At 34.6% G+C, this 15,521-nt stretch overlaps 1 protein-coding gene across 13 annotated transcripts in view; it reads left to right on the top strand.

Annotated features, from left to right (window-relative positions):
• cadps2 (Ca++-dependent secretion activator 2) overlaps positions 1-15,521 on the top strand; it is a 295,984-nt gene that overhangs the window by 184,871 nt on the left and 95,592 nt on the right. For all 13 annotated transcript variants that reach the window (XM_088645120.1, XM_088645117.1, XM_088645119.1 and 10 more), the window contains exon 12: positions 14,490-14,626. In XM_088645120.1, coding sequence (XP_088501246.1) covers positions 14,490-14,626 — 137 coding nt within the window. The remainder of the gene's footprint in view (positions 1-14,489; positions 14,627-15,521) is intronic.

Below are 15,521 nucleotides of genomic sequence, written 5' to 3'. Positions count from 1 at the left end.
GGCTGTAGGGACATTGTTTCAATTTCTGTAGATCATTATTGATAACCAATTAGGAGTTGTTTAGAAAACAACTGGGAAAGCAACAGTTTAAAACTGTAAGTTGACATACAGTAGATCTGGTTGTTACATTTCTTGAAAATTATACACATAATAAGAGTTTATTTCTGAAAGTGAGAGTAAGTAAACTAGTGAAGTAAACCTAGTGAATAAACCGTTAAAATCAAGTAATTTGTTGAATTAAGGAATATAAAATCAAATAATTTGTTGAAGCGCCAATCCAGGACCATGACTGGGAAACACAGATGTATTCGGTTTTTGAGCAATGGTGTTATAAAGCTGCCATTTCCTGTATGCATTTAGAGGTGCTTATGGTTTTAGTTGGCAGAAAGCAACCACAAAGCACTATTTCTTTTTAGTTGCAAGATAGAGAATATGGAGTTCTTGTGCTCCATATAGAATGGAGAAGGCCTTTTTTTGTGTGGATGTACTGTACTATATATTGCTTAATGTTGTTTTGCAAAAGTCTAGATTTACCTACAGAAATTGAACTCTTAATTTTTAAAAATATTAAACAAGCACTGTCTTGTCCTTAAACTGTTTGACAAAGGTTGTGTACATTATGATGCTGTGCTTATGTTTTAAATCAATAAGCATGTTATTTTTACCAATACAGCCTGTGTTGTTGGGCAGTGCTGTGTTTTGTGGAGCACAAGAAGCTTGGCCATCATCTGGTGCTCTCAGAGCCATCCCTGGGCATGGCAAACCAGGGCAACTGCCCTGGGTCCAGCACTATGAGAGGCTCTGCGCTGCAACATCAAGATTTTGGACACAATGATGTGCCATGACTTTTCTTACAAGGCTAGCAACAACTATATATGCAAATATGTAGATACATGCCACAAAACATCAAACATGTAACAAATTATTAAGTCCTGTCTCTATACAGTGATACATCTTGAAACATTTACATGGCAAGTTAAAACAATTAAAGGTTTATTCCATGCTGAAAAGAGAAGAAAAGAAACACAACTTTTTGGCTATGGAGCCTTCTTTGGGTGCAAAGTCAAAAAAATTATCTTGGGGATGACACATCACATGAATAGTAAAATGTGTATAGTTAAAGACACTTATCGAAATTCTAGCTCTTGTCATTTCCATGAAAAAACAAGTACAATTAAATTACTGTGTTGTTCACCCAACAGCAATTTGTGCACTACATTTTTATTTTAAGCAGTTATCCAAAAACAAGCATAATTGTAATCAGTCTAATTCATAAGTGGATCCAACTACAAAATAGTCTTAAGTGTGTTATTTAGCTATTCTGCTTTTCAGTTCCACTCATTAGTGCTGTGATCCTTGATTTTTTTAATGAAATATGCTGTGACAGCCCATTGGGTTTGCTATAACAGGATCTTGAAAATAAGTGCCAAAAGATACTCCTAACACAGCTGTAACATTAAAAAACTTCAGTATCATGCAGGGAATTAAAAGCAACATCACAAACCGAAATCAGCCAAACAAAAGCCTAAGCTCGTCTTTGGGCTCCTGACCAAAGTCTTCTAAAAGTCCCTCACTAGCACAGCTGAGTAGCTAAACTGCTTACCAGCCTCAAACAAACAATTCACCCATCTCCACTGAGACTCAAAACTCAAAAGGTTTCTGAGGAATGTGGTCCTAAGAGGGCTGTGCTATCGAAATAAGATCACTTTATTAGCCATATACAATTTCTTGCATTAGGAATTCATCTTTTCGCACACCTCAGCTTGCTATCCATGAGACACACTGACAGGGAGAGAAGCTTGGGGTCAGAGCACAGGGTCAGCCATTGTACAGCGCCCCTGGAGCAGTTGGGGTTAAGGGCCTTGCTCAAGGGCCCAACGGTGTAGGATTCCTCTGCCAGCCGCAGGATTTGAACCGGCAACTTTCCAGCCACAGGTGCAGATCCTTAGCCACAGTGCCACCACTCTGCATATCACTCTGTATCAGTGTTCATAACATGTGCATTGTAGTTTATACAGCTAAGTCCTTGACGTTGGCAGTAACTATTTTGTTTAATATGGCATAGTTAAGCTGATAGTGGGGCTGTGTTAGGGGGGTTTAGGCTCATTGTAGTTGATTCAATTAACCTCTCCCTTTGATTTGTCCCAGCCCTGCACTCCCCTTGGAGACTTTGTTCTTAGATTGGGAAATTGGACTTTCAACTTACTATTCTTCCTTACTTCTGTGTGCCATGTGTCGATCTTCAGGGGTTATGATTCCTGTGCATAAGGTTGTATTACTTTGTGACTTTATCATGTCATTGGAAGTGTTTGAGTGAGTAAGGGTAAGGAGGTGATCTAGTGGCTGCAATTTTCCCCTGTCACCTGTCTGGAATCTTGTGAGTTTTATGCTGACCTGTTACAATATCTCAGAGATTAACTTCAGTCTTACGAGTTTTGTTTTATGAGTGCCTTGTCAGAAAATTCATTTTTTTTACCTTAACCAATGCCTTTACTGATGCTCAGTTTAACATACAGTAATGGATTTATTTTATGACAATAGAATACAGTAGAACCTTTGCTTGCAGAGTCTGTTGTGAGCATTACTCTACTGCTGATAAACCAGAATACAGAACAGTCTATATGTTATTTTACTTTTTTCCTCTAAGGGTAAAGACTAGGCTTAAGATATTAATAACTTTTATTTTGAATGCCTGTAGGTTGAAGTTCACAGTTGTTAAGAGCACACAAAGGCATGTTACAGTAAGTATATCTGGGTATTACTGGAAAAGGTTAGGGCATTTGCAACTAGAAGGTCATTTGTTCAAATAACAGGTACACTGTACAGCTTATCATTTAACAATGTACATCAATCATATAATGTCATTAAACTTTGAGATGACTGCTTTTAGGGGCAGTATAGAAAATGTAGGTTATTATGATGACTGTTGTGACTATTGTGACCTGTTCATATATTTCATTTTAGATGTATTATTATATTTATTTATAATTATTTGGCATTTACACTGAGAACTATAATTGATGTTGATATTGCCATCTTCTGACTTTACTGTTCACCACAATTAGCATCCCACTTCCCACCCAGTCCATACTGAGGCACTTCAAGGCTGTCTGTCAGCTGATAGAACTATCAGTAAGGAAGTGTTTAAGTTACATACCTGAAGGATATCAGAATGCCTTCCAGGGTACTCCTCATATTGTGAACATTGATGTTTCTTTAAAATTCAGTTATTTGCTAATTGCTAGTTTGTTGCATATAATCTCTGCAAGCTCCAAGGATAAACTCCATGTTGTCTCAAAGTTTGATTATTTATTTTCTAGTGGGAGTTGAAAGATTACTTAAAAAGTACATTATTTTAGGTTCCACAGTATGCTGAATAAACTGACATACATATCTCTTCTGTGCTCTTTCTGAGATAAAGTATATATTCTAGGTGCTTCACACCTGAATGTCCTTATTGTAAAATTAACAGCTATTGTCTTATTTGTAATACTCACTTCATGCTTCCGTTAATATATGATAAGTTTACTGGAAAGATCATAATTCCCCAAGCAGGAAATTAATTAAAAATTAATAACTTCTTACTTTTTAAATTGTTATTTATGTTTTTATTAAATCTATTTATAAGCACACAATTGTTGTAATTTAATGCAAATAATGTAGATGCCTTATACTGTATATATCCATCTGTCTTTTAAAACATGAAAACATGTTCTTTTCTCCAGTGGCCAGCTCAGTTAAAGTTAAATAGGAATTCATTTAATAATAATCATTTCTTTCTCAAATTAATTGCATATATGACCTATGGTATAATGGTATAACGTCATAGGTTATAAACAGACCTCCAACTTTTAAATTTAAAACTTTTAAAAATTATTCTTTTTCTCTTAAATATGTTGTGAAATTGTTTAATAATATATAATATTATAAAAATATAACAGTCTAGTAATCTGAAAAAAATAGTTATTTTCTTTTAACTGTTAAAATGTATTCAAAACTGCAGGCCGTACATCCCTGTTTTTTTGTTTGAGACTAGATTTTTGTATTTATGCTACATAACATAATTTTTTTAATGAATATGCCTAAATCAGTTTTTAGCACACATAACACTGCATATTTTTTGTCACAGTTGTTTACTTAGGATAAATTTAAGAAGGTTTCCAATGATAATGTTTTCATAGTTGAACGTTGAAAAGCTGATGTACTTAATGTCATCAGGGTTTACTGAGATTATTGAGTTTCTGAGTGTGCATTGCTCTCTGTAATCATCTGGTTATTTTAAAATCACTGCTTGTAGAATATGTTTCATGCTAAATGTTCTCATACCTGAAATATTGCAAAGCCATGTCAATATTCTGTCAACCCTTTTATACGCTGCAACCACCTTGCAAGAACTGTCACATGAATGTGACTCTTGCTTTGACAACGGAAATCCAAGTGAGTTGAATTAGTTTATCTATATTTCCAGGACATGATGTCGTGAGTCCTTCAGCTTGGATTAAATAAATCCTCAATCCACAATAATAGCTGAAAGTTGGAAATGACATGGATCAATATGATCTCAGGCTAAATTTCTAAATGTGACTGAAAATGTTAACATCATGCTCTCCAGATCAATATTGAGTTTTCTTGTCTCTATTATTGGATTTAATCTATAACTCTTTGTCTCGTTTCTTTAGAATTTTCTTGTTGGGGCTACACTGTTTTTTTTTTCTCTCTTCTCAAAATTACATTAGAAGCTGTACATTTCTGGTAATGAATGTAAAATGACCTACATCGGAATTAAAAAGGGACAAAGAGGGAAAAGCCACTATTGTAGGAAAAAGTCAATTCCAAGTTGATTGCAAATTGACTTATGCTGCTCTACACTTAAAAAGAAATGACGTGCTAATATATAAGTACCCCTTACGGGCACTGTAAGGCTTCTTCTGTCTATACAGTGCCGATTAAGTAAATTGCATGCCAAAAATGGCAGCGTTAATAAAAGCAATCACTAAAGCTTGCCTTATGATAGACCCGCAGGGTTTCAAGGCGTTGCAAGATGCATTTCTAAAGACCTGTCTGTATTTGGTCTTTTGTGGACATGTCATATAAGAAGGTTCTGTTTGAAATGTATTTTTACAATAAGCAAAAGAGCTGTTATACTCTTGATACTTTTCACATTAAGCCATTAGTTCATTTTGACTTCTTGTATGTTCGGTATAATGCAAAGACTGGGAAATGAACCAGTAAGCATTGCTTTTCTATTACTAACCTCGCTTGCCACTTTAAATCCATCTTCATTTACTTATGTACACTGCCTTGACTTACCAGCTGAGTACTCTGAGAATGTTGCAGTCCCAATGAAATACAATTACACATATACAGTTCCCTCCAAATCTATTGGGACATCAATGTCATAATGTTAGTTACAGTATTATTTTTAGTCAAGCAATTTGTGATCATGAGGTCAATAATAAAATTAGACATACCTCCACTGATAAGTATTGCATAATATCCTTTTTAGTTTCGGGTAATTTCAAACATGCATTTGATCATATTAGACTTTACATATTAGACATACTTTTGTTCAACCAATTGATTTCAGTTGGCCATAGGTATAAGTATAGCATTTCAGAGTGTAAAGTATGTATTTGAAATAGGAACGACATGACGTTCATAAACCATTGAAGTCTACAAGTTCTTCATGTAATCATTTGATATGCTTTGCTTCAGTCACCTTGAGTTCTTGCCTATTTTTGGGCTCTTCTTCTGACTTCTGAGTTTATTTCTTTAACATGTAAAATCTCTTGTTCAATTGGATTTTAATATGGAAATTACTTGGCGGAGATTTTCCAGTTTTGTTCTTCTGATGAACTCCATGATTGAATTGGCAGTATGTTTTTGGTCACCCTCATGTTGTTTGGTGAAGCACTATTCAATTCAAGTATGGACACAATTTCTACTGAATGCTCTAGCACAGTGGTTCTCAAACTTTTTGGACCAAGTACCACCCCTGATCAAACCAAAGCATCCAAGTACCACCTACAAGTCATCTTCTCATAGGAACCCCAGGAATTCTCAATGATCAACATGAGCGCGTGTGCACACACTCACATACACATATAATAAATATTATAATATTAAACTTTATTTGATATAGTGCCTTTAAAGGTGGCTTCTCAAAGTGCTTTACAGAAAAAAACAGGAACAACAAAAATTAAAAATAAACAATAAAAAAGGACCATTTCAGTGAGAGGGGTGAGCTTGTTTAGCCAAGCAAAGCAGATGTGAATTCATTTTTCGAGCTTTGATACAATTCACAACAGAGTCTAATAGACTTTAAATTGTCAGGCATTTTCTTCTCTCACTGGATGTTGCAATGTGTCCATTCATTTCTGGAGCAACCTCTTTAATTCGTGCACCGCTGTGTCGGCTTGTCATCGCTCTAGCACCGTCTGTACAAAATTTATCTTTGATAAATTCATTCAGAAACTGAAATTTGTGCTCTTCTGTAATTCCTGTTGGTAGCGGCTTACAGAACAGAAGGTCCTCATGGGACATGTCCTCAAACTCGTATCTAATGTAAACAAGCAAATTGGCCAAATCGACGACATGTACAGACTCATCTAATTGCAGTGAAAAGCATCTGCTCATCTTAATGGGCTCTATCAACATAATTTTGATATTATCTGCCATATCAATAATCATATGATATCATATATCATATCATATTATATCAAGCTGTTTAGCAGCTTTTTCTCCACACATAATGCGTGTCAGCTCTTTTGCCAACGGTAAATAAGGTTCTTCAAAAATATGTGGGGCTTACCTGCTTTAGTAATCTGCAAGCTTGCATTTTCCCCGTTTCCGTTTCAGGAGTCCATCTCAGAAGTTAAAAGAAGTTTTTATTTAATGCGCATGGGAGTGAAACACAGAGACGCTCTGTGTATTTTTCTCAAATTAACCTAGAACAGTTCTTAAATATTTGTGTGTTATCTATCACGCTTTCCTGTGCTCACAAGATTGCCAGCGTTCGTAATACGCATTTCTATGCATTCCTGTGTTTTCAACATTGGCATTGTTCCGAAATCACACATTCTCCTACTTCCTTTTTTTGCGAGATATGTTTTTTTAAATACAATTGGTCACTTAAATTCGTAGCATGCATTTCTATGCTATGGTATAGAATTACATAGTAGCTCTTGTGTCCACTCAAGTATTAGTGTGTGCCGTATCGTAGTATGTGGGCTGCGTATTCGACACGTATTAAAATAGAAAATATGAAAACCCATCCTGATTATTCAGTGCACACAACAGAGTTCCAGGGTCATATGGCATACCACCTGGCGGCGCTCCATGTTCCACGAGTAGTACGCGTACCATAGTTTGAGAACCACTGCTCTAGCAAAATGCTTCTATAAAATTCTGAAATCATTCAGTTGGAACATCTCAACAACAGGCAGAAACTCCAAGGTTGCTGCAGCAAACTATTTCAGATGATTACACAAAGAGTTTGATGACCTCAATGGGTCACAAACTTCATGCTGTTACAGCCTTAAATAGATATGTACTGTAATCAAATTTTTTTTTTACACTGACATTTACATAAAGAAGATGTGTTGCATTACTTTATGATCACTTAAAATCACTAGGTTGTACATAGTGTAGGATTTTGTGCTAACATGAAAATAAGTATATAGAAGCAGCCATCTAGAATGCACATTAAAATTCAGGCCAGCAGAAAGTGCACTGCGGCATACTTCAAGTCTGTTCAGCATGCCACTTTCAGCACTTCAAGGCTCAAAGCAGAATGATGGATGGCACTTGTGTTACGTTAGATATTACTGAAACAGTAGCTCCATGTAATGTTTTTTTTTCTTAATGTAATATTCATGTTTAATGAAAATATAAGGTTACACCTATGGTGACTAGGAAGTCTCTAAGAGTCCAGATAAAGTGTGTAACACCTTAAGTACAAACATTTCCAGCTTCAATGCAAAGGAGATGTTTGCTGAGATTTAGGGGGTTCCAGATCCCATGATCAAAGCAATCATAAAGTTTAACTTGGTTTACCTTAGTTAATTCAGCTCTGGGTCAATGATCATTGGTCAATTAACAGTCCAAAAAGTTTTGATGTGCTCATTTTAACTACATTTCCCATGAACACTTGCAAGGTTAAAAAACCTTATATATATATAATATATGATCGAACAGAAATAAGTATAAGTACTTATAAACCACAAAGGCTGTGTTGAACCAAGGAGGTTTTACAGTTTATTGTTTAGTTTTGTAAGCTGAAAAAAGACAGGTATTATTTTGGAATTATCTGTTCCGTCTCTGATTAATTAAGTTCTTAATTACATATTCCATCAATGTGAAAATTTTGTTTTTCCTAAAAACAATTATTGTACATTTCAGAATTGAATGACATTAATTAATTTTAATTAATTTAAAATAAACTTTTTCTGTTGTCAACCAAGTTACTCATATATCAGTGATGTTACTTATAATCCTATTTGTCTAAAATAAATAGTATTTTTATTACATACTGTTGTTTAGTTGTCTGCTGTCAGGGGGTTATGATATTTGTAGTATCAGGAGGGAATTAATTGATTCAAAATAAAGACACAAATTGATTCACAAAAAGCCAACAAATGCATGAAAAATACATATATCTGCACGAGTGTGCACACACGGATTCAATGAAACATAGCCTAAATCAACACAGCAGCTGCAAATTGTTTTCAATGTGAAAACACTAAGACTGTACCTATATAGTAATACTGCACACCCAACTACATCACAGTGTACTTTTCAAAATAATAGCTTTTCTTCCCATGTGTACATTACACAATATAGCTCTGACATTAGTCACTCTGATTAAATGACTGAATGTGTGGGACAGTGGGAAATGTAGTTTCTTACTTTATATATTTAGAGCCATATGGTAAATTAAATAGTTAACATTTAGTATTTAGCTTAGTAAACATTTAATTTTTATTTGCCATATATAATTGTCAACCACGCACAGCTCCAATACACCACACACCATACTCTTAAGACGACAGTTCCAACCATTTTCCACCTGCGGCACAGTTTGTAAAAATGATTAAATGCCACTACACACCACTTTCTCAGAAGTAAAAAATAAATAAATTATTTAGTTGTAAAGCAAAACTTACTGTTTGCTATTCCAAATCTTTGGAGGGCACTGTATGTTGGATAGCTATGTATGCATTCATTAGGTTTAAGGCAATTGTGTTGGTATTCATTCACAGTATATAAATTGCAAAAAAGAGGGAGATGTCCATTTGAGATTATCAAGACCATGTCCATTTTCTGAATATTACAAAGAGCATAAGATGCATCCCACTCTGTATGGATGTGCACAGTATGTATTGTACAATAAGTGTAGGCAGATACTGAGGGAGTATCTGCCCATTGTGTTTCCCTATCTAATCTCACTGGTACAGTAGCAATAGTAAATAAGCGGACTTTTCATAAAATTTCTGGGGTCCCTGCTGTTAATTGCACATACATTATATGCATTTAAGTGTAAAGAGTCAGTCTCTTTTACTTTAATTGTGAAGGAATGCTTTCTTTTAATGTGCCTTCTACTAGAAAATAGGAATATATTAAATAGCAGATGACTTCCAACATGATAGTCTTGGTTGTGAAAGACTTGGGTTACAGTGTAATTAGATTTTACTTAATGTTCATTGGAATATTTTATAATGATGGAAATTCATTCAGTGTAGAGATATTGTTAATAGTGGAATCAAACTCTTTTTACTCTTATATATTTGCATAAATCAATAAAGTGAAACATATATGTTGGATTTATACATTTATACATTGACATTATGAAATTGGTGATTTTTCTTCCTCGTGATCAGCTTAGAATCTTTGTGTATGCTGTAAGATTTTCACATTTTAATTAAATGTTTAAAATACTTGAATTTCATAAACACAACCCACATTTCATATAGAAAAAAATCACATTCTCCTCTTCCTGTCATGTAGGATAGATCTGCTGGTCTTTTTTTCCTAATCAGAGGCTGTGAAAATACTGCACTCCGTGTGGGGGGTAGCACAGCCTGAGCTTTCTGTGGCGAGCAGTGCAAATGGCACCAAACACGTCTGCATTTATCACTTAGTTTTAAAAATTAAACAACGTAAATCACTATCTTTGTCTTCTAAGTCCCTTAACTAACTTTAAGCATAGGTTTCTCACCATTAAGATTTATTTTTCATACGATCGTTAAACAAAGCAGGAGCGTATTGTACTTCCTAATGGCATCACACGTGGAAAGATTCGATTGTAATTGTTTTTTTTTAATCAATTTTAGCTAAGTGTCATCTATACAAAAAAAAGTTGTATTTATTTAATACCACTTGATAGTTATATTAACATGAAATCGTGTAACTAAGCAGCTAAAATATCACAGGTGGACATTTTGGAAACATTTTGACATCCGTTTTGTTTTAAAAAAACTTTTATTGTCCTTGTACTGGTAATGGACAAAGCACTGCACCCAGTGGTTCAAAGCACGATCGGAGTACTACTTTCAGTTTGTTTTTTATATAGTGAATACATAAAAATAGTCCACTATTATAGCTTGTTGTTGGCTCTGGGGTGAATCTGGGTATCTGGATGAATTAAGTGATGGTTTTATGATTAAGGATTTCTTCGTGAAATTCTTTAAGTTAAACAAAGGAGGGAAGAAGGGTTATTTTTACAATTGCCACTCTGAGATTTTGACTGATTTGATTCCCCTCATTTAGCTGAAACGGATAAAGAAATAATGCAGTAGTTATATGTATAGGAAGGCGCTCTGTTTTATTAACAGACACTCCGACTCAAACCTGTGTCGTACAGTGATATAGACATATAGATGTCATCCCCATTAACAATGTGCTTATCAAGCAAATCCTACTAAACCAGAAGCATTGCAGAAGGTGATAAACTACATTACTTACTAGAGCGCGGTTGAGTTCAAATAAGGAAGTCTGTGAAGCCCCCCTGTTTAGTGGTAACAAACATTGATGAGCCATCATGGTTCTGTACAGATTGCAGAAAAGTGAATGCTGAAACTCCACCAGACATCCTATGTACTGTTTAACCACAGTCAAGGACCAATGCACTGTTCCCTTTTGTAACAGGGTTACTCCCTGGAAATTAAACACAAGAAGAGTATTCTTGGAAAATGTTGTGTGACTCTGGCAGAATTTCTCTGTAAACTGAAGAGTTATAGAGGAGACACGTTGTGTATCACCTCTTTTTACACATGTAAGAACATTCCAATTTTAATGCGACACGGAACATATTGTTAATAACATTTAAATCTGAAGCTGTTGACTCTATTTCACACCTGCATGTCAAGATCACGGTTTAAACAAAAAAAACATCAAACCTGTGATTGGATGAGAACGTCATGATTGTTATGCAAGGATGTGAAACGTGACAATTTGTTACAGTTACCATCAGGAGAATAAAACGTTTATTTTTTATTTATTTGTGGCTGCTGCAGTTGAACCCTTTGCAGCCTAAACCTTTCCCAAAACACTCTGCCCCCGCTGTGACTGGAATATACACAACAAAGCACTGAAAGCTTTTCAGTAGATGGTCAGGTGTTTCGCAGACATAGGGGTAGTACGTAATTCTGGCTTTTTTTACAAGATGTGGAAGAAGTGCAACAATTTATTACACTGCGACTTTTAATATAATTGATTACTAATAGTTTATGCTAACACCTGACTTTCTTATTTAGATGCAAATAAAATATTGAACTAAGTGTGACATTCAGAAAAAACAATCAAAAAAGTCTGTGGTATTTGTATAGATTAAAACTTTTCTAAATGTTTTTTAAAAAAAACAGAAGCTGTAGAACAGTGTTTATGGTTAGTGCATGGTGCACTATTTTGTCAGCAACCTGCCAATATGCTTAACACCTGTAGAAAACATGATTGTATTTCTTTATAAAATGTGTGTTGTGTTTACAAAATTAAAATGTTTAATTAAGAAGTAAAAAGAACTTGCAGCTTACACAAAGACTCTAAACTGAACGCATGAAAGAAAAACCACCCATTTTTAACCTTAACCTTAACCTTGAAAATGTTGTGATATTTAGAAATACCAAAAAATTCATTATAGTGTCCATAATATTTACAATTTTAGTTTTTCAAAGAAATGTTTATTTGTTAAAAGAAAGCTCATGCCAGGAGCTGGGTTCAAACCCCCCGACCTCCGGTATGCAAATCACATGCCAAAGCCACTACACCAACACGCCACTTGACAACTTAAGCTATAACTGAAAAGGGCAGGTAAAATGTTTCCAAGTATTCCCAGGTGAGTGAGTCAAACTAATGCAGATGTTTACAAAGAAAGTGGACTACGGTAATAATTTGAGCTATATGAAAATAAATAAATCCTTGAATATCATTATAAATTTCTTTAGATACGCAATTGCATATTATATTCCCTATTAATAAAATTCTAAAAAGAATGCTTTTTTTACTGTGATAACAAGTGCAAGTATTCATAAAAAAGTTTAAAACATTATAACTTTTTATAAAGTATATAAACTTAATATAGTCAGAAGGAGCATGTAGAAACATTTCCAAAATAACCACAGTAAGTGACCGAATGAAAGACTTTGATGCTTAAAATGTTTATGAAGAAAGTGGAATACTGGTGTATATTTTTTATTTAAACTACCAATACCAGCCATATATAACATAATATGTTTATATTCCAAAATTAATATAATTTATGACGTTCAGAGACGTTATGCTCCTGTTATTTTTGTGCTCAGTTACCAAAAGTTCCCTTTAGTTGTAAAATTTAAACATGCACATTTAAGAGATTTAATGAAGCAATCATTTCACTAACAACCAATGCACCACGAGTGTTGCCTGTTGGTCCGTTTAGCCAGCCAATCACGTACTGCGGTATTCCACGCTAATCTGCAGATAATTGTTTTATCGCACATTTTGAATGGCTGCATCTGTATGACAAAAATTGGTAAATTTCACAATTAAGAAAATGTGTAACATTGTTTCCAGGCTTACCTGAGAATTTTCTTACACACAAAATTTAGTTTTTTTAATACCTACAGTATTATACAGTAGAGTGCATTATTGTTAACAGACTGATAAGACCCCCTCGCTAACAATTTTCTTTACTACTGATAGTGTAAATACTGTTTTTATTTTCTGAAGTGTCCATGTATATTATGGCAAGCTTTATGCATGCACTTAACTAGATATCATGTCAATTAGCAGATTCAGCATCCTCCCAGTGTATGTAGCTGCTTTGTGATTTTAAATTTGGTTCACAGAAGATCTTCTGGTGCATATTGTTCTTTTCAACCCCAAAGGCCCAAAGACATTCCGACATGGTCTCAGATTCATAGTAGGAATTGATCATTGAAACATCACCCTGTTCTTTTCCAAACAGACTGGAAATGTATAGTCCTCACCATGTAGAGCCTCAGCAATCAATGGTCACAGGGTAAGATAGACCCTGGACAGGATGCCAGTCCATTACAGAGCACACTAACACAAACATGCAGACACTCACACCAGGGACTATATTGCAGAAGCCAAGCCTAGTCTTTGGACTGTGGGAGGAAAACCACATGAACATGAGGAGAACATACAAACTCCACGTAGATAGCACCCTGGGAACTGTACTGCCCACTCTTTTTTTGGTGGTTAACACTAAGTACCACGCAAGATATTTTAGTGGGTTATAATTTTGTATTTCTATTAAGATAAATTGAATTTTTAAAATCTAACAAAATGACGTTTTTAAATAAAATTATTTCATCTTTATTTTTAAAACTGAAAAGGATCCATTTATTATTCTGAAGTAAAAATGAGGTAGTTTTGTTAATATATCTTACATATACAGTAGTATATATAAAATCCTTAAATATTCAACAAATCCTTGGCTATATACTGTACATTCACACATTTTGTGTACATACAGTACATTATTTAGAATGCACTAGATTGTTAAAAAAAACACTTATTATAAATCCCCTTTCTTATTCCTCCCCATGAACATTAAAATATTACCTGTTACTACATTTATTAATTTTGAATTATGCTGTGTGTTCACTGTGAGACTTAGCTATTGGAAAATGTAAAAAAGGAGTAGGCTTAAAATGACTCATGAAAGTTGGAGTTGACAAAGGCTAAAAATCCCGCTGGAAAAAGCGGTTTGTTATGTGACATTAAAAGGTAGTCTGAGATGTACTCATTTTCCCTTGCAGTCACTCATGCTATTACTCAAATTGTGGAATAGTCTTTTTTTTACTCTTGAAGAGAGCAATATTAAAATACAGATTTCTGTAATGAAAATACAAAATAAAATCACCTTTTCTTTAATTTTTAATTCTTATATGTTTTGAAAATAGTGATGCCAAAATAATCAGGTTCTAGTAGACAGATCCTTGTTGATGTTTTTCTTTTTTTCTGTGTTCTCTTTCTTTTGTGTTTAGCTTTAGAGCGGTCTCCTAAGCACGGGATGGATGAATTCATATCTGCAGTCCCTTGCAAGTTTGACCATGCTGCCTTGTTTCAAGTGCTTCAAAAGCAGACGCTGCAGCACAGAATGAATGATTCCTTTTCTTGTCTGGTGAGTACAAAGTGGTAAGAAAAAAAGGTGCAAAATTGCTGTTATGAAGAGGCCCTAACCTCCAAGCTCTTTTAATAACCACACTCAGGGTTGGGATAAAGGATTCTAATCAATTGGTTTAAAATATGAAAATTATATGCTCCAAGGCTACTGCTGTGCAACTCAATAGAGTGGAGAATAGGCTCAGGCTGACGGTAGGCTGTGGCTTATAGGGTTCTCCAAAGAGCTTAATGAGGACAGAAGGCTTAATTAAGGACAAAAAAGAGAGGAAAGTAGGATTTACTAGCACCTGTACAGGCATTCGAGGGTTCATTGTGGCTTACCAGATGTCGGACATTATGTCATCTTGTATTTTTTTTGTTTGTTTGTTTTTGGTTTTGAAATGAAAGGTGAAAAGGCCATGATAATGGAGTAGTGTTATAAAACTCCTTTTTTGGCAAATATACAAATGGAAATGCATGAAATGCAGACAAGGGATCACATATCAAGTACAAATAATGTTACACCTCTCTCCTCTAACCCCAGCTGCCCACCACACCACACATGTACACATTGGAAAAACTGGTGCCTTGGTCTTTGTTTTAATAAACCTGCCTTTTGGTGCAATAACCTTTTTTTTAGGATGTAAAAAAATATCTGATTTACAGAAAAAATCTGAATGTTAGAAAATATTAAACAATTAATGAAGCACGAAAGCACTCTTATTATAACTTTACTTTTCTTAAACATGTCTAATTGTAAAATATAACAGCTATGATACAGACAATAGTGGTAAAATTATAAAATTAGAAAATGTAATTGCACACGAATGTGTGGGTAGACACTGACAACTGAACTGTAACTAATGTCATGAAATACCAATATTTAGCTTTGTGGACAGTGCATTTAGCCACAG

Source organism: Lepisosteus platostomus, chromosome 9, assembly GCF_059453375.1.
Source record: "Lepisosteus platostomus isolate fLepPlt1 chromosome 9, fLepPlt1.hap1, whole genome shotgun sequence".
Lineage (NCBI taxonomy): Eukaryota > Metazoa > Chordata > Actinopteri > Semionotiformes > Lepisosteidae > Lepisosteus > Lepisosteus platostomus.
This window is presented reverse-complemented; position numbering and strand designations above follow the sequence as displayed.